This window comes from Dermochelys coriacea, chromosome 3, assembly GCF_009764565.3.
Source record: "Dermochelys coriacea isolate rDerCor1 chromosome 3, rDerCor1.pri.v4, whole genome shotgun sequence".
Taxonomy (NCBI): domain Eukaryota; kingdom Metazoa; phylum Chordata; order Testudines; family Dermochelyidae; genus Dermochelys; species Dermochelys coriacea.
The window spans coordinates 139,657,974-139,685,715 of record NC_050070.1 but is presented as its reverse complement, the minus strand read 5'-3'; the positions used below and the strand labels follow the sequence as shown (position 1 = coordinate 139,685,715).

Genomic DNA, 27,742 nt, shown 5'->3' with positions numbered 1-27,742 from the left:
AAACCATAAATATGCAGCATATGGAGATTCAAATATACACTAAGTCAGGAAGTAAGACAATTTCTAAATTTAAGACACTGATTTGTTCATCAATTTAATAGCCATAGAGAAGGCAGATTCATTTCCAAATTGTTCTACAAATGAATTCACTCTAAGTGCAATCAAAGTGGTATCCACTGATAAATATTTCTGTCTGATATTAGCTTTAACTTTATATGAGGTCTGGTAAACATTTATTAAGAAAAGAGCGATAAAGCAGCACTCTGTTAGTAATGAATGGAATATTGTTCTACAGTCAATATACTTACACTGCTCTTAACATCTTTCAGCTTTGGAAGAATGTCCAATCCAAACCCATCTGCCTGTCCCCGTGTCCTGTTTCCTCCATTCATGTAATTTCCAAATGCGAGAACCAAACCCAGAACCTGCATAACTCCTGACCCACTTTTCAATGTCTGTAAAACAGGATATTTATATATAAAAACATAAAATCTCAGTTGAAATCCTTAACAAGTCAAAGAAAAAAATTAAGTAAGTATGGATATCAGTAATTAGCAGATTAATTACAAGCTTTAGATTGCAGTTTGATGTTGCATTTTACACTGTAGCTATAATTTTGGAGAACATCAAACTCATATCAGGGACACTCAAATCTAATGCAATAATGATAATTCTCAGCAAATTAAATTCACTCTAATTTTAGCACACCTGATTATTCTCAAAATGGATATTTGAGGGAAAAATGGTATTTGTAGGTTTCAAGTTACTACATTCTTTATGCAGAGGGCCCTACCAAATTCACGGTCCATTTGGGTCAATTTAATGGTCATAGAATTTTAAAAACTGTAAATTTCATGATTTCAGATATTTAAATCTGAAATTTCATGGTGTTGTAACTGTAGGGTTCCTGAGGCAGTGGAGTGCTGAAGTAAGAGTGGTATGGTATGATATTGCCACTTTTATATCTGCACTGCTGCTGATGGGGCGCTGCCTTCAGAGCTGGGTGCCTGGCCAGCAGCCACCGCTCTCCAGCCACTCAGCTCTAAAGGCAGTGCCGAAGTAAGGGTGGAAATACTGCAACTCCCTTACAATTACCTTGCACTCCCCTTCCCCCCAGCCCTCTTTTGTTGGGGACCTCCAGTTTGAGAAACACTGGTCTCTCCCGTGAAATCTGGTCTTGTGTGTACTTTTACCCTATACTATACAAATTTCATGGGGGAGACCAGATTTCATGGTCAGTGACGTGTTTTTCACAGCCATGAATTTGGTAGGGTCCTATTTATGCAAAAAGAGAGTATGAGGTATAACAACAGATTGACCATTCAGAAGGAGGATCAGTACTTTCTTAGCAGACCATGGTATTCCCTAGCGGTGCATTTACTTTTGTTCCTGATCCTGCAATCAGTTTTGCAAAAACAATAAATATATGGCACAAGGCAACTTGTAGGACTGGGGCCTTAGGGAACACACATTTCTAATAGGAAGAAGCAATTATTTTTTAAAATGCCCATTGTATAAAGATTAAATTTATCCTAAGTATGTTTAAATGTTTCTTACAAGCATTAGGCTATGAAAAACTAACTCTGCATTACTTCAACAAAGCTATTGATTTAGTACTAATTTTACACCAACCTTTTCAAGACACATCAGAACAGCAGAATTGGCATTATTTCTCTTTAATACAAGGTTTAAGAAATTTGCGTAGTATTAATTTAAGTATGTGACCTTTTATCTGTTGTTAAGGAGGCAGCTCGTTTAGATCAAATATTTCAGATCTGTTGAACAGACACATTCAGAATCAAAGCATGCACTTAAAATGAGCTAAAATGGCATTCGTTTGGAAAAATGCAAGAAGTGAGACAGTAACTATGAAGACGGAAGATTTTGCTTTGGCAAAAGCAGAAGTTACAGTCTTCTCTAGAGGCTGATGTGTATTGGCTGAAAACTCGTGATGTTATAGTTCAGCAGCGAAAGCCAATTTTAAAATTTGCTTTGATCTTGGAGCACAATCATAAAATGTTCCATTCTGCAGGACTGTGATCCCTCAGATTTAATGAGTGCTTAAAGTAAATAAAAGAAAACTTTTGAAATATGAGTACAGCTGAACAAGAAAGATTAAATATCAGAAAATCTAGCTCTACCTTTATATGGACCAGAACCCACCTCACACAGTTTCTGTAGCAATTCAAGTTTGCGATGGATAGAGCAAATGGTTTCTGAAAACGTTGATTGGAACAGGATACAAAATACTCGTTCTGAAAAGTTGGGGATTAGTGAGAGTTCATAAAGAAACCTGGAGGAATGATTAAAGAAAATGATTTAGTTTAGTTAGTGAAGGTTTTTCACTTCTATTTGCTTCTTCCTAACACTTCCAGTTAGGTTACTAGAGCAAATTAAATTTCCCTAAAGAATGCAGCATACGCATCTCCCAGGAAACTTGTTCTGTTGAAGACAGTGTCCTTACTGTTCAGGTTTGTCCAAAGATTTGGCATTCTCCCTCTCTTTGGATGATTTGCCGTGCTTTTCTATTTTTTCCAGTTCATCTGATTGTGCTCTCTGGAAAAAACAAGCAAACGAAATTAAAAAGTATTTATTCAAAAGCTAGACAATTAAGTTTTACAAATAATTATGCCCTTGTAACATCACTTCTTTTTAACTTTACTTTTTGGCATCTGTTCATGGTAACATTACTTAATTCATGGAGTCATTTTAAGTGTAAATATGTTTGATTCAAAACAGAACATCTCTGAATTCTCCAAATAAAATTATTGACTATTAGTAATCTGCAAAACATTTATTTATTCACGTATGTATTGAGACAATGCTTTTTCTTCCTGCCCTCCTCTCCCTTTTATTTTGCTTTTGGCTGTTTATAAAACCTCCAAGATCAAAGTATTTCCCTTTTAAGTGGTATTTCTCATTCAAAAATCAGTTGGGTTGCAAATGAACGCAATTTGATCTACAGCTACATATATTGTATTTTTAACTAAATCAAAGGGGTTCATATTGTTTAGTGTTACTTAACTTTTATTTGTGGTACTTTAGAGACTTACAAATTTATTAGAGCATAAGCTTTCGTGAGCTACAGCTCACTTAATCGGATGCTTATGCTCTAATAAATTTGTTAGTCTCTAAGGTGCCACAAGTACTCCTTTTCTTTTTACGGATACAGACTAACACAGCTGCTACTCTGAAACTTAACTTTTATTCAGGATTTTGAAAAAGGAATGGAAAAAGAAAAATAATTATTGAACTGATTTAAATGCAAGTATCATATAAGACACACATAAAAATATATGAACAAACAACTATGGTATTTTTTTCCTGGAATATAATGAATCTCACTGTATCTTAAAAAATAACCCATTGCAATCACATGTAAATATCATTTGTCTTCTCAACTTTAGTTCCTTGGATGACCCTGTATTAGGGTGTGTGGTCTTTTTTTGAATATTCCTGATAAGTGGAGAGATATTTCATAGGTCGCAAATCTTTCTATATTCACTGCAATGCTACAATTAATTTTCCTAACTATAGTGATACATTATTGGGTGGAATTTTTCTTTTTGGTTTCATGACGATTTTTAATATGTGTTTGTAACTCCTGACAAAAGTATAACATACAGGGGAAAGAAGTAAGTTTAACTCCGAAGTACTTATCTTTACCCTAGGAGGAAAAAGTGGTCATATCTTAACATATAATATTATGGGAACTGGAAGACAACAGGGGAACCAACCAACACCTCGACACACAACCATTCTTAGCATCCTCCCCTCCCATGAAGGGCCAAAACCAAAAGACAAGCAGGACTTGAGTACCTTAATGTCTCCTGCATTAACAAGTTTGGAAGGAGAACATTGTGACTCTAAATAGATGATTTATAGTGTCCAATTTTGGCAGCCACAAAAATTAGTCCTCCAGGTAAAATTTCTTTGAAGACCACTTGATAGATACTAAGGTCAGAAGGGACCACTCTGATCATCTAGTCCGACCTCCTGCACAGCGCAGGCCACAGAATGTCACCCACCACTCCTATGAAAAACCTCACCCATGTCTGAGCTATTGAAGTCCTCAAATCATGGTTCAAAACTTCAAGGAGCAGAGAAGCCTCCCTCCAGTCAACCATGCCCCATGCTACAGAGGAAGGCAAAAAAACCTCCAGGGCCTCTCCAATCTGCCCTGGAGGAAAACTCCCTCCCGACCCCAAACATGGCAATCAGCCAAACCCTGAGCACATGGGCAAGATTCACCAGCCAGATACCCAGGAAAGAATTTTCTATAGTAAATCAGATCCCACTTGATGTTGGAGAGGTCCAATGCCACATGTCCCAGTGCTCCCCAACCAGTCAAAATATCAGGGATTGTTCCCATAGGCACAGGATCTGTTCAGAACAGTCAGCCTCCCAGTAGTCTTTTGAACATGAAAGATGCCAATGGATAAGATATTCTCTGCCTGAGCAAAGAGATCCATTGTCTTTTTCAACAGCAGGCTTGGTTCTTGGCTACCTTTCTGATTATGAACAATACAGCAGCAGTATTGTACATGTGTAGTGTACCCACTACTTTTGGGAGAGGGGGAGAGGTTTGTCAAGGTTAATTTGACAGCCTTTGTCTCTAGGATGTAGACTACTGTGTAATACTCTGCGCTGTGGATTTCCCTACCTAGAAGTCCTTAATTTAGAAAGCAGAATCCATTTGAGTCTTAGATGAGGTTTCTCTGAAAATGTTCATTCTGTTTAAGGCTTCAGTCAAGTGATTCCTGACTGATTTGTGAGTGGTAGAGCACATGTAGCTTTCTAGACTCTCATTGTCTATCCCTGCCCCAAGGAGTTGTTGTTGAAGGGCTCTCTCATGATATTGAGGTCAGGGGAATCAGGTTTTGACAAAATATTATCCTTACGAGGTTCATCAGATGTTTCCATAGCTGTATTAAGGCAATCTAGGCTCAATGCGCACCATGGATGCACACACACAACCACACAGGGCTTTTCCATTGTGTCATGACCCTATTTCTTACACTTGGAATGAATGCAGCAGAGGTCCCTACTCAATTATTGCAAAACTACAGGAGCAGCAAATGCCCAACCCATTCTCTCCTCCACGACAGGCAGGAGTGTTTCGCTCCCCCTCAAGGCATCAGGAATGGTATCAGGTGACCCACTCAATAAATACTTAGATCCCAGATGCTAAGGTGTATCTGCTTGAGTAAACCAGGCCTATCACTCTTCTCTTTCTGCTGCACCCACAACCCTCTTCTCAAGTGCTGTTGGCAAGAAACCCCAGATCAGTAGGTTTGCAGTTATAGACACAAATAGAGCACTTCACATCTCAGACTAATTCTTTCAGGATGCCTGCAGATATCACACTGCATCAACTATGCTAAGGTCACATATTCAAGTTTTTCTGCACAGCCATAAGGGCTAGAGACACTTTTTTTTATGGAATGAAATCCAATAAATTGATGTAAGCAATTGGCTGCAGGAGCTATGGCTATTAGCATTGATCTTTAGCACCTATGCATTAATTTTCATAGAATCTGAGAAATATAGAGCTGAACAGAGCTAGTCCATGCCCCACTCTGAAGCAAGCCCACATATCCCTAATCCCTGACAAGCGTTTATTCAACGTAGTGATGGGAATTCTACAAGCTCCCTTGGTAATACCTTCCAGTACTTAACTATCTATATCTCCTTTGCTGCAGATTAAGCCCATTACTTTTTTGTCCTACCATTAGTGGACATGGAGCATAATTGATCACTGTCCTCTTAATAACAGCCCTTAATATATTTGAAGGCTTAACAGGTCCCAGCTCAGTCTTCTTTCTTCAAGGCTAAGGATGTCAGGTTTTTTTAACCTTTCCTTCTAGGTCAGGTTTTCTACACCTTTTATAATTTTTGTAGCTGTCCTCTGGACGCTCTTCCCACTTTGTCCACATCTTTCCTAAAGTGCGGTGGCAAGAACTGGACTACTGCCTAGCCAGATATTCCCTATTTTGTTGTTGATTTTTTCTTCCTAAATTAGTACTGTGCACTTGTCTTTATTGAATTTCAGACCAATTTGTCAAAGTCATTTTGAATTCTAATCTAATCCTCCAAAGTGCTTGCAAACCATCCCAGCTGCAGATTTTATAAGTATAATTTTCCACTCCATTGTCCTAGTCATTAATGAAAATAATGAATAGTACTGGACCCAGGACAGATCACTGTGGGATCCGACTAGATACGCCCTCTAACTTTGACAGCAAATCATTGGTAACTATTCTGACCATAGGTTTCAGAGTAGCCGCCGTGTTAGTCTGTATTCGCAAAAAGAAAAGGAGTACTTGTGGCACCTTAGAGACTAAAAAATGTATTTGAGCATAAGCTTTCGTGAGCTACAGCTCACTTCATTGGATGCATTTGGTGGAAAACACAGAGGGGAGATTGATATACACACACAGAGAACATGAAACAATGGGTTTCACCCCACACACTGTAAGGAGAATGACCACTTAAGATAAGCCATCACCAGCAGCGGGGGATGGGGGTGAGGAGGAAAACCTTTCATGGTGACAAGCAAGGTAGGCTATTTCCAGCAGTAAACAAGAATATCTGAGGAACAGTGGGGGGTGTGGGGGGGGGGGGAAATACCATGGGGAAATAGTTTTACTTTGTGTAATGACTCATCCATTCCCATTCTCTATTCAAGCCTAAGTTAATTGTATCCAGTTTGCAAATTAATTCCATTTCAGCAGTCTCTCGTTGGAGTCTGTTTTTGAAGTTTTTTTGTTGAAGGATAGCCACCCTCAGGTCTGTAATCGAGTGACCGGAGAGACTGAAGTATTCTCTGACTGGTTTATGAATGTTCGCAAAAAGAAAAGGAGTACTTGTGGCACCTTAGAGACTAACAAATTTATTAGAGCATAAGCTTTTGTGAGCTACAGCTCACTTCATCGGATGCATTTGGTGGAAAAAACAGAGGAGAGATTTATATACACACACAGAGAACATGAAACAATGGGTTTATCATACACACTGTAAGGAGAGTGATCACTTAAGATAAGCCATCACCAGCAGCAGGGGGGGGGGAAGGAGGAAAACCTTTCATGGTGACAAGCAAGGTAGGCTAATTCCACCAGTTAACAAGAATATCAGAGGAACAGTGGGGGGTGGGGTGGAGGGGAATACCATGGGGAAATAGTTTTACTTTGTGTAATGACTCAGCCATTCCCAGTCTCTATTCAAGCCTAAGTTAATTGTATCCAGTTTGCAAATTAATTCCAATTCAGCAGTCTCTCGTTGGAGTCTGTTTTTGAAGCTTTTTTGTTGAAGGATAGCCACTCTTAGGTCTGTAATCGAGTGACCAGAGAGATTGAAGTGTTCTCCAACTGTTTTTTGAATGTTATAATTCTTGACGTCTGATTTGTGTCCATTCATTCTTTTACGTAGAGACTGTCCAGTTTGGCCACTGTACATGGCAGAGGGGCATTGCTGGCACATGATGGCATATATCACATTGGTAGATGCGCAGGTGAATGAGCCTCTGATAGTGTGGCTGATGTGATTAGGCCCTATGATGGTATCCCCCGAATAGATATGTGGACAGAGTTGGCAACGGGCTTTGTTGCAAGGATAGGTTCCTGGGTTAGTGGTTCTGTTGTGTGGTGTGTGGTTGCTGGTGAGTATTTGCTTCAGATTGGGGGGCTGTCTGTAAGCAAGGACTGGCCTGTCTCCCAAGATCTGTGAGAGTGATGGGTCGTCCTTCAGGATAGGTTATAGATCCTTGATGATGCGTTGGAGAGGTTTTAGTTGGGGGCTGAAGGTGATGGCTAGTGGCGTTCTGTTATTTTCTTTGTTGGGCCTGTCCTGTAGTAGGTGACTTCTGGGTACTCTTCTAGCTCTGTCAATCTGTTTCTTCACTTCAGCAGGCGGGTATTGTAGTTGTAGGAATGCATGACAGAGATCTTGTAGGTGTTTGTCTCTGTCTGAGGGGTTGGAGCAAATGCAGTTATATCATAGAGCTTGGCTGTAGACAATGGATCGAGTGGTATGATCTGGATGAAAGCTAGAGGCATGTAGGTAGGAATAGCGGTCAGTAGGTTTCTGATATAGGGTGGTGTTTATGTGACCATCGCTTATTAGCACCGTAGTGTCCAGGAAGTGGATCTCTTGTGTGGACTGGTCTAGGCTGAGGTTGATGGTGGGATGGAAATTGTTGAAATCCTGGTGGAATTCCTCAAGAGCTTCTTTTCCATGGGTCCAGATGATGAAGATGTCATCAACGTAGCGCAAGTAGAGTAGGGGCATTAGGGGACGAGAGCTGAGGAAGCGTTGTTCTAAGTCAGCCATAAAAATGGTGGCATATTGTGGGGCCATGCGGTTACCCATAGCAGTGCCGCTGTCTTGAAGGTATACATTGTCCCCAAATGTGAAATAGTTATGGGTGAGGACAAAGTCACAAAGCTCAGCCACCAGGTTAGCCGTGACATTATCAGGGATACTGTTCCTGACGGCTTGTAGTCCATCTTTGTGTGGGATGTTGGTGTAGAGGGCTTCTACATCCATAGTGGCTAGGATGGTATTTTTAGGAAGATCACCAATGGATTGTAGTTTTCTCAGGAAGTCAGTGGTGTCTTGAAGATAGCTGGGAGTGCTGGTAACATAGTCTACACAGCCAGACAATCCTGCTGTCAGGGTGCCAATGCCTGAGATGATGGGGCGTCCAGGATTTCCAGGTTTATGGAGCTTGGGTAGCAGATAGAATACCCCAGGTCGCGGTTCTAGGGGTGTGTCTGTGCGGAGTTGTTCTTGTGCTTTTCAGGGAGTTTCATGAGCAAATGCTGTAGTTTCTTTTGGTAACTCTCAGTGGGATCAGAGCATAATGGCTTGTAGAAAGTGGTGTTGGAGAGCTGCCTAGTAGCCTCTTGTTCATACTCCGACCTATTCATGATGACGACAGCACCTCCTTTGTCAGCCTTTTTGATTATGATGTCAGAGTTGTTTCTGAGGCTGTGGATGGCATTGTGTTCTGCACGGCTGAGGTTATGGGGCAACTGATGCTGCTTTTCCACAATTTCAGCTCGTGCACGTCGGTGGAAGATTGACAGAGCCAGAAGAGTACCCAGAAGTCACCTACTACAGGACAGGCCCAACAAAGAAAATAACAGAACGCCACTAGCCATTACCTTCAGCTCCCAACTAAAACCTCTCCAACGCATCATCAAGGATCTACAACCTATCCTGAAGGACGTCCCATCACTCTCACAGATCTTGGGAGACAGGCCAGTCCTTGCTTACAGACAGCCCCCCAATCTGAAGCAAATACTCACCAGCAACCACACACCACACAACAGAACCACTAACCCAGGAACCTATTCTTGCAACAAAGCCCGTTGCCAACTCTGTCCACATATCTATTCAGGGGACACCATCATAGGGCCTAATCACATCAGCCACCCTATCAGAGGCTCATTCACCTGCGCATCTACCAATGTGATATATACCATCATGTGCCAGCAATGCCCCTCTGCCACGTACATTGGTCAAACTGGACAGTCTCTACGTAAAAGAATAAATGGACACAAATCAGATGTCAAGAATTATAACATTCAAAAACCAGTTGGAGAACACTTCAATCTCTCCGGTCACTCGATCACAGACCTAAGAGTGGCTATCCTTCAACAAAAAAGCTTCAAAAACAGACTCCAATGAGAGACTGCTGAATTGGAATTAATTTGCAAACTGGATACAATTAACTTAGGCTTGAATAGAGACTGGGAATGGATGAGTCATTACACAAAGTAAAACTATTTCCCCATGTTATTTCTCCCCCCCACCACACCCCCCACTGTTCCTCAGATATTCTTGTTTACTGCTGGAAATAGCCTACCTTGCTTGTCACCATGAAAGGTTTTCCTCCTTTCCCCCCCGCTGCTGGTGATGGCTTATCTTAAGTGATCACTCTCCTTACAGTGTGTGGGGTGAAACCCATTGATATACACACACAGAGAACATGAAACAATCTCCCCTCTGTGTTTTCCACCAAATGCATCCGATGAAGTGAGCTGTAGCTCACGAAAGCTTATGCTCAAATAAATTTGTTAGTCTCTAAGGTGCCACAGGTACTCCTTTTCTTTATTCTGACTATAGTTTTTCAACCTGTTATGCACCCATGTTACAGTAATTTCATCTAGATTGCATTTCTCTAGTTTCCATATGAAAATGTCACATGACACTGTGTGAAAAGCCTTTCTAAAATTGTAATATTACACATCTACTGCTTCCCCTACCATCCAATAGTTCCAGTAACCCTGTCAAAGAAGAAAATTAGGTTGTTTGCCATAATATATTCTTGAAAACTCCATAATGGCTATTCCTCACAACCTGATTATCCTCCAGGTGCCTACAAACTGATTGTTCAGTAATTTCTTCCTGTACTTTTACAGATATTGAAGATAGCTTAATTGGTCTATAATTCTTTGGTCACCATTTTTGTCAGCCTTTTAAAGACAGGTACTTTGTTGTCTCTTCTCCAGTCTGCTGCAATCTCACCTATCCTCCATGAGTTCTTGATGATAATTGCCAACAGTTCTAAGTTTGTATCAGCTAGTTACTTGAGCACCCTAGTGTGAATTTCATCAGGCCCTGCTAACCTGAATACACCTAACTTACGTAAATATTCTTCAACCTGTTCTTTCCCTGTTCTTGCTTGTATTCCTTCCCTCTTTTTAATATTAAATTGTTTTGAATATTGGGTCACAATTAACTTCTGTAGTGCAGATCGAAGGAAAGATAATGTATCATCACCACACATGGCATTGCTAGTCCCTCTTATGTGCCTACAGGCCACAGATCCTGAGATTTTCTTTATTGCACTTCTGAGTTTTTTGTTACGTTAAAAAAAAAGTGGTCCTCATGAGCCAGTTATCCTCTCTGAACTATGGACAATTTATAATTTTATCTGAAAGTACCTTTCATTTTGTGACCAAGAACGTATTTTTGAGACACTGCCAATTCCAGTTGCTTTAACACTCTCTCTCTCTCATACAAACACACACATACACAGAGTTTAGAGCTGGATACTTTAAACACTACAAGCCTTGCTTTTTGACTCTGATGGAAGTCAATAAGGAGGGGACAGGTTAGAAGTCTTGAAAACATGTTGTTCCCCAACTTGAATCATAGAATATCAGGGTTGGAAGGGACCTCAGGAGATCATCTAGTCCAACCCCCTGCTCAAAGCAGTACCAATCCCCAATTTTTGCCCCAGATCCCTAAATGGCCCCCTAAATGAACTCACAACCCGGGGTTTAGCAGGCCAATGCTCAAACCACTGAGCTATCCCTCCCCCGCTAACTTTGGAACTGATGTGTATATAGGAGATGGTGCTCCCCTGTGAGCTTTGGAAGTAACAAGTGTGGGGGGGAAGGGGGAGAGGAAGATCCTTCTCAGGCTGCTCAGGGTCTTGAAGTTTCACAGTGTCAGAATAATCCCACTTTAGAGGCCTTAGTGAGTCTCTGTTGGTTGTGAATCGGAATCCTTTCAGTCTTGCCGTCCATACCTCGCTACTTCCACTTCCATATTAATAAACTATGTGAGTTTACACCCATCAGTCTGTCCCCAAGGAACAGAACTCAGAAAATAAGCAGCTTTTACTCATCAAGTGTACACAAATATTTAATTAATTCTATCATCCTATATTTTAACAACACATTAATGTGGAAAACTGATATGTTTAGTTTGCTTCTCTAGTCTAGCATTCAAAATCCCTTTGATAGTATTTAATTTGGTAAAAAAGAAGCTCCAGAAAGATTTGTGCTGGGGGGGGGGGGGGTTAAACATCTGAGGAGCTATAGGAGTACCCATTGTCATCTCCTGTCTCTCTGCTATGATATACTGCTTTAGGATGATGGAGTATTTTAAAATGCAGGTGTTCCAGTTGATCACCTTAACCAAGAAGGACTTGTACCCTCAAAAGGCATGTCTTTTAGCAAGAAGAAAAGAGAACTGAGGACAGACAAACTAAGGAGAAATGTTGATCCTCTAACAGCTTGACATTTTTAGCCTTTGGAACGAGAATGTATTATAAGGTGTTATGAGGCCCTGATGCAGAGAAATTTGCTTGAAAAAACCTTACTGAAGGCATTGAGAAGACTAGCAGTTTCTTCTTCACAAGACAACAATTAATCACAGTTCCCTTCCCAAACTGTTTACACTACTCTGCAGGAATCACTAGAATGACCAGAGATGGGCCCGAGCCACAAAGCTTAGATTCAGACCTCAACTTCCCCAAAGTTAGGTCATGTCTACACTACAGGTGCTATACCGGCATAGCTATGGTGCATTTGTGTTAATGCAGAGTACAGCGATGGAAGGGGTTTTTCCATCACTGTAGGAACTCCATCTCCACAAATGATGGTAGCTCGGTCAAGATGGAAGCATTCTTCCATCAATCGAGCGGTGTCTATACCAAGGGTTAGGTTGGCAGAAATATGATCTGCAGGGATGTGGATTTTTCATACCCCATAGTGCCATAGCTATGTCAATCTAAGTTTTAACTGCAGACCAGGCCACAGGGGATCAGAGTTTTGATTCAGGGTCATCTCTGCTAATATCATACATTAGGCTTCAAGGTGGGGACAGTTACTCTTAGGTATATGCTTTCTGCTAAGGTCAACAAAACAATAGCAGGAAGTACCAGACAACTTCAAATGATTGAAACCATTTGTGAATAGAATATGTGCCTGAAGAGACGTTGTGATTTTGTATCAAAAAGTGGCATTAATTTTAGCAAAGCCATTAACTTGAAACCACATGGCTCCATTGTAAATATCTAGCAGGGTTTCTAAAAAAATTGATGATACCAAAAAAAAAAGCAGATTTTTAATTAAAATCACATATTTGTACAAATTATATATATATTTCTTTTAAAAATAAAGTTTAAAGTTAAATTTGAAGTTAAGGCCTACATTTACAATATTAAAATAAAATATATGTTGCATCAATGAGCACTCAAGTTTTGATGAGTTAAAGGGTGCTTTGTTTTGTATTATATACAGAAACAGGATAAAAACATAACTACTGAGATTAACTCAAGTTTTACAAATATGTAGTGTTGTACATTAAATATCTATATGTTTTTCAGTCTTCACAATGGAACATATACGGGTATTTCCATTTTTCCCAATTGTAAGTACTTTGTTTCTTTTGTGGAGAAAATCTTTTACCTTAGTTACTTTTGGTTTCAGTTTAACTGGCAGGTGCAGAGAGAATGTTTTCCTCATTTGGACTAGTTCATTTATACTTGAGAAACCAACTGGGAGTTGAAAAAGCAAGAAAACGTGTTTTCCTCTTTCAATATATGAACCACCACTAGGTGGGAAAGGATGAGCTTTACCAATTCTAAAACTAACCTAACCTGCTTAGGCACTTTTGAAATTCCACTAGGTGCCTATTTGCAACCTGAGGCTCCCAAATACCTTGGAAAATCTGGCTCATGGTGACCAGAAACAATCCATCAAGTCACTAACTACAATTAACACTTTGTTTACTAAAACAATTTTTGCATTTAAAATGTACTTAAACTTACCTTCCCTCCCTCCATATGTATCCAGCACTTTTCAGATAGTTTTATTTCATTAATACAAAAAGTTTAAACATTTTTGTGCATTTTAATTGAATTCCAATTTCCATCCAAATGCAAATTGACACAAATCATGAGTCAAAAATTATCTAGTAATTTAGAAATGGGTTATTTACCATTTTCTAACATAATAAAAAGTAAAAATTAACCTGAACAAATGTATGTTGAGGCATAAAATTGTTTAAGCAAAATGTGTATAGATGTATACATCAGGGGATTGGACTAGATGATCTCCTGAGGTCTCTTCCAACCCTAATCTTCTATGATTCTATGTAGAGTATCCTCCTCGTTAGCAACGAACAGAAGAATTTTGTTTATGTGGGCTTTTTAAAAATAAATTAAATTATTTATACATTTGGAACCCACACTTTTTGGTACTACAGCCAATGTATATCCCATTAAGTAACAGCGCCTACCAACCACATCAATTAACTGCTCTGTGCTGTGCCCTAATTACCTCTTCTGAAAAATACAGCTAATACTATTGTATATCAGCCACTGCTTATTCATCTCTATATGCAAAGCACTTTACAAATGCAGAGGTTATTTATCATCATTTTACAGTTGACTTAAGTAAAGAGGTTGAACTAATTTGTAAGAGGCATGATGATCCTGGGGATCATCTTAGACATGAGCATTATAGTTCAACCTTGGCCACAACTTCCTATGTAACTTTTATCCAGTGTCTCAAGCTTAAATCAATGCAGTATTCTGGTGGGGAATACAGGATGAGGTTTAATTTCCACTAGAAACTGAAATTCCTTTCATTTTTGATAAGGCTTGTTCAGAGGTTGAAAATGCAAATATTCTTTATGTTTTTTTCTCCATCTGCTTCATTGACATAACTCAGTCCAGTTTTCATATAAAGTTAATATCGTAAATGGGTTATTATATCTGCCCTTCAAAAGCATTGTCTCCAGGAACCACACCTACTTTTTAGGTGTTGGGGTTTAAAGTGATTTCATTGTATCGATACAGGGACAAAAAATTGGGCACTTTGCAAAAATTTCAAAAAGTCATCTCTTAGTAATTATTTTCCAGAAATGTTCTAGCTGTTGATAAGGCTTGACCCTAAAGATTTGAAAGCATGATGATTTCAGATAATGGCACAGTGACTGCAACTTTAACTGCTGAGAGGCTGCCCTTATGTCCTTAACAAAACATTACACCCCTCCCTGGATACACTAAACTGTCAGCTGCAAAATCACATGCCTTTATTTCTTTAAACTAATGGAAAATATCTGATAGATGTCAGACAGCAGGTCCCAAATGTGCTGTCTGAGCTTCTCCTAGCCAGTAGAAATTAATATGCTCATAGACACAGAGTACAGGATTCTCCACCCACTGAAGTCAATGCCAAAAACTCCCATTGACATTAATGGGAGCAGGATCACATTCATAATTTCCACCAAAATGAATGAGCCTTAATTATCCAAAACAAAAAATAGTAAATTCAATGAATTACAATTCAAAAATAGTGGTCTGAATGTCACTTTGTCTCCCTCTTACTCAAATGACTTTACACAGTAATGTGTAAATGTGTAAAGTCATTTGAGTAAGAGGGAGACAAAGTGACATTCAAAATTTCAGATCAGAATAATATTTTAATCATCTGCCACTCAAACTATTTTGACCAAATTTCATCAGTTTTTCAGACACTTTTGCCTTGCCTCCATAATAAATCTTACAATTTTCAAGCCAACGTTACAAGGGGTGATAAAGTAGGGATTCATAATGGGAGCTGATTTCAACCTTAACTCTGGAAAGACTGCTGCTTCTCAATTATGTAGATACACCCCCCCCCCAATTCATTTCACAAAAGCAGCAAGGTAAAAACATTTAAGGATTCTGTTTCATCTGACATATACAGCACCCTCTTCTCAAATCAAAGTTCTTGTTTTGATAACTAATGTGCCAGGAAAATAATACTAAAGTGCTATAAGATTGTAAGTAAAACACAAACCTTGAAAAGTAAAACTTTGAGATCTCAGATTCTTTCTGCCACACGCGATTTATCCTAATTGGGGGATTGTGTGTGTGTGAGAGATAAACTGTCTTCTTAATTAAATTGTTGACTTATCTTGAGCTATTATTTATGCATCTTGTTTTGAATTATGTTTTCAAGAAATGGATCCTGACACACAAAACTATTTTGATAGTAGGTTTAAACTAAGATACATGTGGAAATATCATTGATAATTGGAGATCATTTGATAGACACTTTCTGCTGAAAACATGTTAATAAATATGAAATAGAATCTCCTCCCCAATAGCTATAGAGTAAATAATAATAATACAGTAGAACCTCAGCGTTACCAACACCACGGAAATGGAGGTTGTTCGTAACTGAAAGGTTCGTAACTCTGAACAAACATTATGGTTGTTCTTTCAAAAGTTTACAACTGCACATTGACTTAATACAGCTTTAAAAAGTTATTAGGAGGAAGAAAAATGCTGCTTTACCTTTTTTTTTAGTAGTTTACATTTAACACAGTACTGTAGTGTTTTTGCTTTTTTATTGTTGTTTTGTTTGTTTCTGTTGCTGCCTGATTGTGTACTTCCTGTTCCAAATAAGGTATGTTTGAATGGTCAGTTAGTAACTCTGGTGTTTGTAACTCTGAAGTTCTACTGTAATATCACCTAGCTCATATACAGTGCTGCTCATCAGTAGATCTCAAAGCACTTGAAAAGAAACTATACAACTGTTTAACCAAGTGTAGATACTATACAGTGATCCACTAATAAAGACATTACCATCTAACTGCAATGCTGGTTAATAATCCTAAACAAACTATACAGGGATTTTTTTACATCTAAAAAACATCACAAAAGGTGTATTTAGTAACTATGTGGGTTTAAGAAGGCTTTAATTCCTCAGTAAACAGGAATTGAGCCCTCCGGACTGTGGTTTTTGAAATTAGGGTGTGTTTAGATCTGGAGACTGCCCAAACTTCATTCACATCTAGAAGGGAAAGCAGCATGCCAAACATATGCAATCAGGAAAAATTACATTCTGAAGAAAGATTGTAAAACAAATGCTCCCATATGTTTCACAGAGATCAAATAGAACGGCTGAGGACTAGCACAGTGATATTTAACTATCTGGCGCAAAAAAAAAAAAACAAACAAAAAACCCACCAATCTTCAGCACTGAGAATTAATTTAGTGTGCGAAAAGTAAGGGAAGGAGGAACATAAGTTAACTACTCTTTTTTAAAAAAATTCTATACGCTACAGAGTGTAGCTAAGAAATAAGGGGAGATACAAACTCTCAACTCGTCTGGTACCATCAGACACCTAAAATTACTATTTGTATTACAATGCTACCTACTGTCCCCAACACAGCTCAGGACCCCATTTTACTAGGTGTCGTGCAAAAGTATAGTAAGGGACAGTCCAGGCACCAAAGAGCTTACAATCTAAATAGACAAAATAGGAAAAAAAAAAAAAGATGGGAAGCATAGAGAAGTGAAGTGGCTTGCCCCAGGTCACAGAATAGATCACTGGTGGAGCCCAGATTTAAATCCAGGTTTCTTGGGTCTCAGTCTAATGCCCTGTACACTAGACCACATGTCTTATTTCTCAACTTGAGCAATGTACTGCAGTCACTCTCAAATATCCAGTTGTGCCTGAAATAAATATTTAACATTCCCGCAGTGGTTACACTATTCCCTAGGTATTCCCTGTATCAGGTATAGAAAATATCAAAGGCATTCTGCCATAATGTTATTCTGTTATGTAAGCCACCTGAAAAGATTAAGGGTAACCAATATAGTGTTTCACAGATGAGTTTTAAGGGACTGGTGTGAGTCGCTTGTTAGCAGGGCTGATCTTTAGTCAGATGGAGAAATCCTTAGGTTTCAGTAAAAATGTTTCTAAATCCATTTGTTTGTAAAGACAGCTCTGAAAACATAACCTGACCTAAAGCAGTTAAAGACACACACACATAATTTTAACCTTACTTTATGTAAAATTAGTCAATTACATTTTGGGATGAATGTCAAAGAATCATTAATGATACACAGTAGTGTGATCATAGTGGGTGGGAGTTAGTTTTGTTAGGAGTGGGAGCTCACCAGAAATAATAGCAGGCTCTGTTTCTTAAAATGGGTAGCTCTCTGAGACTGAACTGTCTGCTTCTCATTCAGACTGTTGCCATACCATGGTTTTATCCCCCCACCTCCGACCTTGCTGTCTCCTGTGTCTCCTCCCCTGCTCCCCAGCACCACTAAAAAAAAATCACACCCACCCATTTTTCAACCACTCTGGCAATTTCTGAGGATGAAGCGGAAAGGAGGCAGGCCAAGCTTCTGCTACATTGAGAGTGTGTCCACCTCTCTTCTACTGCTAGTGCCAGCCTACTCAGAGCCTGCAGAGCCACTAAGCAGGTGAGAACTTGGAACTCCCTAGTCCAGCAACAGAGAACCCAATAGGACAACTACCCCACAGCTAGAGCCTGTATGACATCCACCTTTCCCATTACCAGCCACTCAAAGCCAGAAGCTATTGGACAATTTGCCTATCATCATCATATGTAAGAAACAGCTACCTGGTAGAGAAGCTAACAAGAAGAACCTCAAATGAGGTGCTGGGGAGTTGGAAGCATAAAAGTTGAATGGAGTCAGGGATGGAAGAATAAGAAGATTAAAAAGGAGGGAAAGATCATGGAAATGATACATTTTTTGTGGGTGAGAGTGGGAAAGAAGAATACTAGAATGATGGATTTGCTAATATTTGGCACTGAAAAAACATGCTATATATGACTGAGTAAACTGGAACACTGAGCGGCACACATTTTGCTAACATTTTGGCAGCATATAATTGATGTTTTTTCTCTGAAATCACAGGATACTGGACAATTTATCTATAATCTTTTCACTCTCTAAAGAGAAAGAGCATTTTTGGAAAACAGAAAACTGAAATAACCAAAACTATTTAATGGGGTGACAAAATAACATTATCCTCCTTCATTCTGCCTCTATAACAGACCCTGCATGCTGTCTCTGTGAGAAAGCCAAGTGTGGCAGGGCAAAGATGAGACAAAGCTAGAATAAGTCTGTGTTTTCAGCACCATTCTCCCTGCAAACCCATAGTGTTGGCAGGGACCCTGTTTTTGTTTTGCCTTCCTCTGCAGCATGGGGCACTTGCCAATTTGAATTAGACTAAATGGTGGATTCTCTGTAGCTCGAAATCTTTAAATCAAGAGCTGAGGACTTCAGTAATTCAGCCAGAGTTTATGGGCCTATTGCAGCAGTGTTAGGTTCTATGGCCTGTACTCTACAGGAGGTCAGACTATATGGTCATGATGGTTCCTTCTGGCCTCAAAGTCTATGTAGGTTTTTCTGCATTACTAAATTCGATCATTTATTTTGTGTGGTTTCTGCTTTATAAGGATGGAGCAAGATGGCAGTCTGCGTTGGGCTAGGGCAGAAAGGCCGAGGAAGACAGGAAGGACAATCCAGTGTTATGGCACTAGCTTAGGACATGGGTGACCTTGTTTCAATTCCTATTCTACCACAGTCTTCCTATGTGACCTTGAGCAAGTCATATAGTCTCTCTGTGTCTCAGTTGCCCCCTGTAATAATATCTCCCTATCTCACAGGTTTGTTGTATGGATTAAAGACTGTAAGGTGCTCAGATACTATGGTAACAGGGGCCATATAAATACCTAAGATAGAACATATTTGTGGCAATATAGCTCCTGTGGCAATCATGCTGTCATGGGGAAATAAAAGGGGTAAGAACCAGTGCTTAATCTGTGCTGGGACTTGCCAGGGCTGAGCAGGCACCTCTAGGGTTAGCAGTTCATAAGTTTACCACATCAGTTATAAAAGTAAAAAAAATTGCATAAGCCCTGGCACCTCATTGCTTGAGCCCCAGCACCTCTCATTACAAATTAAGCACCAGCAAGAGTAGCAGCAAAACAGGAAAAGGCCTCTGCAGATACCCCCATACCTCCCTCAAGGGGAGTCGGAGCACTTGTCTACTCTGTGCAGAAACCCCATCTCTACTTAATCATAGGACTGGAAGGGACCTCGAGAGGTCATCCAGTCCAGTCCCCTGCACTCGCGGCGGGATTAATTATTGAGACCATCCCTGACAGGTGTTTGTCTAACCTGCTCTTAAAAGCCTAACGTGACTTCATTCAGCCAGATAGATGGTTTCAGGGAAACTCCACCAGCTGAAACAATGTCCTGACCCTCCCGCAGGTTCTTCATAGGTGGGCATGGTCCAGCCCTACATGATCAATATGTTTAAAAGACAAAAAAGGACTACAAGTTTTAAAAATCATGAGTTAAGGGAAAACAAAGTAACTGGAGCCAGGAATACCGAGAATATTTCCCCTACTTAATGATTTATGCCTTCAGACATCCAGGATATATTGAGGGTAACTAGGATTTACCCTGGGATTACCCAAAACCCTGGGATTTGGAGGACTTGCCCTGGTAATACTGATGTTAGCATCTTCTAGGGATGAGTGGCCCTCCACCTCTCTTTTGCAGCAGTGGAAGTCAGAAATGCTCTGCTGGATTTTACTCTTTCTGTCTTCACAGTCAGAATAATGCTGGGACCAGGATGCTTTAGGCCAGGGGTAAGCAAACTATGGCTTGGGGCCATATCTGCCCTTCAGATGTTTTAATCCGTCCCTCGAGCTCCCGTTGGCTCCTGGAAACGGCAGCATGCCCCCACTCTGCCTCCTATGCAGCCAGGGGTTCTGCACACTGCCCCCATCCCAAGCACAGCCCCCACAGCTCCCATTAGTAGGAACTGCGGCCAAAGGGAGCTGCAGGGGCAGCATCTGTGGACCAGGCAGCACGCAGAGGTGCCTGGAAGTGCCTCCATGTAGGAGGCAGAGAACGTACATACCACTGTTTCCAGGCGCTGTTTGAGGTAAGCACCACCCGGATCCTGCACCCCAGACCCCCTTCCACACCCCAACCCCCTGCCCCAGGCCTGATCCCTCTCAGTTCCAGCCCAGAACACCCTTCTGCACCTACAACCCGTCATCCCTAGCCCCACCTCAGAGCTTGCACCTCCAGCCAGAGTCCTACCCCCCCCCCGCACCCCAACCCTATGCCCCAGCCTGGAGCTCCCTCCTGCACCTTGAACTCCCCATTTCTGGCCCAACCCCAGCGCCCGCACCCCCAGCCGGAGCCCTCACCCCCTCCCGTACCCCAACCACCAATTTTGTGAGTATTCATGGCCCACCATACAATTTCCATACCCAGATGTGGCCCTTGAGCCAAAACGTTTGCCCCCTTCCCCCTGGTTTATTCTTAAATCTCTAACCTTGCATAGTTATCATACAATCTCTCAGAGTAGTTAGTATCTCATGGTTATGTATCTCAGTATACTATACTAAATTTTACAGCTCTCAATGATCCTTTCCTTTAAAGTAACTAAGCACTATTTCCTGTGAAAGTGAAAAACCATGAAATATAGTATTCAAAAAAGTTTTAGGTGTAGCACAGGAATAAATATGTTTTAAACATATGCAGTTTTATTTTATGTTTATTCTTGTCAAATATAGCATCAAGCTTATTAAAAAGAAGAAATTATATATTTGAATATAAATGAAATCGTTGACTTGAAAAATAAATGCACATTGCGAAGTGAATTGCCATTTTAAAAAGGGCAAATGTTTATCCTAATTTTCATTTCGATTTAACAAAGTAAAAATTTCCTTAACAGAGAATACATTTGTGCAGCTTAGCAATGAGCTGTTTCTGTTGCAAACCAAAACTCCCTTCACATGAAACTACAGTATACTATGTATCTATACCTCCTCCTATTACTTACATTCTCATAGAGGGCTTGAAGGGTCTCTAGGTCAACCACAGAGTTGTCCAAGTTCACAACAGCTGTGAAAAAAAAAGACAAAAAGTGAAAAAGAATTAGTTGTCAAGATGATAATCCAGCAATGAAAGACACACTGAACACAATACCCAGCAATAGCTTTTATGACCCCACTGGTCATACAGCTTAAGGGTTTTAACTTTATTAATGCCTTGAATAGTGCTGTTTCTAAAACCGTGGCCTAGGAACCTGGTAGAGCCAGGTGACAAATGTTAAAGAATCCACCCCCTTCCACAACACACACACACACACACACACACACACACACACACCCCATGAGTATGGCCAAAGCCAAAGATCAGAGATAAGCTTCACATCAGACTTTCGTGGTCCGACTGAAAGCATTATAAAAATTTGTAAGTCTGTACCACACACACACACACCCCCACCACTCTCATTCCTGTCACTGATTGGTTTCAGACTTAAATTGATTAATCCACAAATCAGCCAGTTAACTTCAAGACACCTGACAAGGGTCAAATCTTCTATGCACTAATCCGACAGGTTCAGTACAAATACAAAATATGCCTTTCCTGTTCCCAACCAATGCTGGCACCACATACATACTGTACTTTCTCAATATCAAAAATCTGGCTTAACAGCACACAGATAGCAATTTCAAATCAACCTGACCTTTTTTTGGGGGGGGGATGATGAACAGGGGCACTATTTGCTGGGATCACTGGAAAAAACTATGAAGTGGAAGTATAGGTACTAGGCATATTTCATATTTATGCTGGTCAGTGAAGAATCATTCCAAATTAATATGAATATAAAATTATTAACATAGAACTATTTAAAACCTGGTAAACTGCATTTTTTATTTTTACAAGCTTACAATCCATGTCACTGGAAAGCAAAGTAAATTTTGGTTTCCATATATTGTACAGGTATTCTGAATATTATGCAGCAGGGATTCTTCTAACGTTAAATATTTTACTGCAATATTTTATCTTTTGCCATTTTGTCCTTTATTTGATTGTTTTCTTTGTGATTTTTTTTTTCTGTATACATATCTGTCTGCTAGCCAGAATAACCCTGGGATAAAACTACTCTAGAGATCATGCTGGTGATCAGTGATGGAATCCCAGTATCTGATTGCTTGATCCTCTATAAATCAGTGTCCTTGACTGTCACTAAGTGATTCTGTGTATACACCTCAAGATTACAGACAATATAATTCAAACTCATTTGTTTCTCATTGCTCTAAAGCATTCAGTGATACCACTTAGTGTCTGGGACTCATCACGTTTTCACCTTACTGGTCTGGAACTTAATTTTAGTTATAGTATAATAAAAGAATATATAAATAAAGAAACATTGATCTTGATTACACAGAGCAAGGTCCAGTGCATATGTATGGACAGAGTTTCAGCAGATGAAAAGAATGGGAACTTATTTGGAAAAGTGCCTACTTTCCAAATCAATAAAAAAAATGTTCTTTTCTGTTTTTCCTTATCAAATATAATATTTTATACATATATATTGCCTTGCCCCTCTTACGCTGCCTGCCAAGTACCCACCATTTAAAATGTTTTAGAAGCCCAAATTTAGTAGGTAGTGAAAGATGTGAAAATATATTAAGAATTTTGCACAAAATAATGCTAAAATTGAGCAGTCTATTCCTATTCAAAATGCCAGTATTTTCCCTTTTCAACTTTTTAAAATGTCAAATACATTAAAGGTCTAATTAAAACTAGCAAAACCAGGAAATACGTATTTAACAGCTGACATTTAAATACACCTGTAAATCAGCTGATGACAACAGGATGGCAAACATTCCTTGGGGATACAACAGTGGTCCCTGTTTAATACTCCACATTGTGATACCTTATGTCACTTACATTTTTTATTCTGTGAATAAATGTTACAACAGGCACTCTAAGGCAACATTTCAGCAAGGTACTTAAGAACATGTGTCTTTAAGCATATAAATAATCCCACTGGCTTCAATAGGACTGTTCACATGTTTAAAGATGTGCATGTGCTGAAGTATCTTGTTGAATCAAGGATTAAAAATCAAAAGAATTGTTCAGATTTTGCAGTGTAGAGATTTCTACACATTGTTTGAGCTTGTACACCAGTGTGTACATGCTATAACAGCTATCCAAAACAAGGTGTATTATAGACCTACATTTAACTGCATATCTGATTTTTGCTTTTACAAGTTAGTGTATTTATATTATACACAAACACCACAACCCTTTAGTCATTCACTTTGACTCAATAGTTATCGTCCACTACCCCCGCCCTCGCCTCAGAGACTGTCTGCTTCTGAACTAAGAAATATGGCACAAGTTCCTGTTCTGACTTCTTCCACAATGTTAAGATCACCCATGGATTACTTAGAGAGCAATAGAACACTTTTGTTTGAATGCTTGCCTGAGATAAGAGAATGCCTGGCAAACACAATGGTGCCAGATCTGTGTACTTTCAACATAACAGGTATGCAGAAGAGCATGCATATTTCAGGGAGCTGCTCAAAACAAATCAGTCTCAGAGGACTACAGACAAGGATTTAAAGAAATTATCTCCTAGCACATGTATAAAGAAGTGTGTCACTGCCAAGAAAATGACAAAATTAAATATACCTACACGCACATATATACTTGCCTACCTATCACTCTATAAAATTCCACTCAAATTTTTCAACATAAAGACTAAAATATGTTTTTTCGGGAAATAAGATTATAAATTGAATAACGTGAGATGATCATTAAAAAAACAACCTCGTCCCCTCAACAATAATATTCTCTACTTATGAACTCATATAATCATATAAACAAGAACCACTGTAGATGAGCATGTATTTCCATTACCCGACATCTAGAATTGCGAGATAAAGCACCTCCAAAATTCTATATGTGCTGGTCAACTCAGTAGTGAAAACACAGACAAAACATCAATTCCTCCTGGGTGGCTGGGGAGGGCCTCACTGAGATGAACTACATAGTTCTAGTGTGTCGGGCTTTGGGCATCCCTCACAGTGATGCCATAGTCCATGGACACTATGTGCTCAGTTGCACAATGATCTCCCGCTGTCCCAGCAAACAAAGCTTGTGGTGGGGTCAGGGGAAAAATCAAATCATGAAGAGTATTTTTAATAAATCATAAAAAACATAACATAATAAAACAAGTCACAAAAGAAACACACCCCCACGCCCCCCAAAAATCATCTCCTGTCTTGACTATTGCAAAATCCTCTTCACTATCCTCTGTTAAACCAATTCTATGCCTCTTCAATTCATTCAAAGCACAACAGCCAATGACATCTCCCCGACGCATCACTCTGATGTAACCACACACCCTGCCCTTTTCATCCAATAGTTATTTGTTTTCCATCAATCAAAATAAAGTTTTCAATCCCATCTATCTACGTAAGGTACTTACATGAATACAATTGCCATAGTATCTGAACACCTCTCAATCTTTAATGTATGTATTCTCACAACATTCTTGTGAGATAGGAAAGTAATATTTTACACATGAGGATCTGAGGCAGAGAGAGGCTAAGTGACTTGCCTGAGGTCACACAGTAAGTCTGTGGCAGAGCCGGAACTGAATCCACATTTTCCAAGTCCTAGGTTAGTCCCCAGACTATTGAATCATGCAACCTCTTTCCTGTTCTCAACCTCAAGGCCTTACACAACTCTGTCTCTCTCTGCTTATGCAATCTTGTCTCTTTTTCTTACCCATCACCACTACTCTGCCAATGTTGCCAGCTTTGAATGCCAACTTCTCTGATTCTACAAATGTCTCAGTGTCTCTTTCCATGCTGCCCTTTATGCATGGCTCATACTCCCTAAATGAATCTGCAAGCCTTCTTGTTCAAACATGTTCTCAAGATCCATTGTCACCATAAGATCTATATGAAACATTTACTAATGACAGCTAGGTTGAGAAGCAGTTGGAGATATAGGACATTATTGAAAAAAATTGTTACACGATTCTGAGCCACCAAGCATGCACACAGGTACACTGCAAAACTGTATGATCTTATTATCCTCTCACTCTTCAGTCCCTCTTATTATTTGTCACAATCCGATTAAAAACTCCATGTAACAAGTGTAAGATCTTTGGAGCAGGGACCATGTCTTTCTGAATGTTTGCACAGTCTTTATTATAATGGAAGGGGTTCTATTTATGCATTACAGAAGAGTAATAGTAAAATAAATAATGCAAATTTATACATACATTGAAAAAATCAAGCAAGCCAACTGTGTACCATTTTCAAAGCAAGGACTACAAAGTGTCTGAACAAACAGCAGGACAAAGACTTGCAAAAACAATTAACACTGCTTATTTTGTGAAGATGGCTAACCACTTGTGAAGAGTCTTCAATACAACAGAATACTGAAACAAAATGAGCTTAGTGTATAGTACAGACAACACTGTATATAAAGGCAATCAAATTGCCATGCCTACACTGAGATAACACACCTTCTCCCACATATACTGAAGCCAGTCTAGAATAGAAGCCAATTTTTAAAAAAAATACCCTGGGGGATGCAATATGTAATGAAACATAACCAATGAGATCAATGATCTTGACAGCAAACTGTGTGTACATGGAGAGATACAAAGAAAACACCAAAAGGAAATTTAGAATAAGCCCATCATATTTCCCGGACAGAGTATGGAGGAAAGTAGCATTGAATAGCTTCACTGTAAACTAGACAGACTCTCTCATCATTATAGTTTATTCTTCAGATTTCTAGGAAATACAGAAATTACCAGATATGACTAAAGCAAAGGTGGTACACAAAGCAGATGGGGCAAACCAACCAGATTAGCAGACATAGCAATCCAACCTTTGTCTTCTTTGACAATGGCTCTAAATTCACCAGCAACTAACTTGCATAATTTGTCAGAGAAAGATATTTTTGAAAAACTGGTCAAAACTTGGATTTTGCACGAAATTCTAACATTGTGAAGTTCTCTTTCATCCCAAATTGTAACAAACAATTGAAAGTTTTAAAGTTCCTGCAAAATGAAATATCAAGATGATTTTATCAAAATGCTTTGTTTCAATAAGGTCAAAGCACTTCATTTAGACTTTATCATTGACTTTCATAGACTATTACATCTGCTAATATTTGGCACATCCTTTCCTCTCCCTACAATAGTTATTCCAATGGCAATACTAAGTTGGCTGTCAAAAAATAATCTACTCAAAGAATAATAAAAGTATATGGCAAGCCAACCTTAAATTGCAAAAAATTAACACAGTCAAGTGCATTGTTAGATATACTTTAACATTTATACCCTAACTTACTGCTAAAAACTGAAGCAGTGGAACATTTACAAACCAAAGAGGGGGAAAAAACCCACAAAATACCAACAGGGTATGATGATCAATATTCCACAGACCTCCCAGAGTTACAAGTAAGAGAGAAGTAAAATTGTCTCCTCAGCATAGATGGGAAATAGGAACTCAGAATAGAAGTACTCAGTTAATGGATGTCTTTAGAAAAAACTGCAAGGATATCTACACACTGCAAACTCGAGAATTAAGCACAGATAGACAAATCATCTTCCTAGGAACAACTGATTGGATCCTGATTGCCTTCTTGAACAGCACACAACCAGCATGGGAACCAGTTGGCCATATCATTCAGCGAACCAAAGAGCCAAGCAAATCCAAAAGGGAGCTCAAACAGAATGCAGCAGCCCCTTTTGCTGCTATTAAAAAATAAAATAAAATAAAAGGCTATGACTTGATGCAACATCAAGCCACTGGCAAGATAAACCCAAGAGCTATACTAAACTAAAGTGGAAATAGTAGCACTTAGAGTAAGGTATTGTATTGGTCACTCCCTGAAGAATAAGTAGTTTTGAAAACTATGTCGCTTATTGCTGTGTTTCATAGCATGGGCTGTCAAGTGTCACACATTGGCCTATTGCATACGATCATTTCTTCCTCTAAGATGATACCAGCAACTAAACAGCCTACTATTATCTCTCACCTAAAGGATTTATCCTTTAGCTCAAATGAAAGAGATTTATATCTTTGCGTTGAAGGTCAAATCCCAAGTTTCAACCTGAGGTATTGTTTTAAGCAATCCATCCTAAATAAATATGGAGAAGGGGATGTTGGAAGAGAAAGCTTTCCTGTCACCAGTGGGAGGTACAGTGAAACCCAAAGAAATCTTAATTGTGTAACATTTAGGAACTCTGAGTGCTAAATAAACAGGGGAAGAAAAGAGTTCACAGCATAGGTACATGTACTTGTGCTACTTGCAGAACAATGCCTATTGATAACAGC

The 27,742-nt window shown here is 39.3% G+C and overlaps 1 protein-coding gene across 5 annotated transcripts in view; it reads right to left on the bottom strand.

Annotated features, from left to right (window-relative positions):
- Positions 1-27,742, bottom strand: part of FMN2 (formin 2) — a 277,143-nt gene that overhangs the window by 96,369 nt on the left and 153,032 nt on the right. For all 5 annotated transcript variants that reach the window (XM_043511421.1, XM_043511423.1, XM_043511422.1 and 2 more), the window contains 4 exons: positions 21,421-21,482; positions 2,465-2,556; positions 2,164-2,293; positions 309-455 (listed from right to left, as the gene is read on the bottom strand). In XM_043511421.1, the coding sequence (XP_043367356.1) occupies positions 309-455; positions 2,164-2,293; positions 2,465-2,556; positions 21,421-21,482 (431 nt within the window). The remainder of the gene's footprint in view (positions 1-308; positions 456-2,163; positions 2,294-2,464; positions 2,557-21,420; positions 21,483-27,742) is intronic.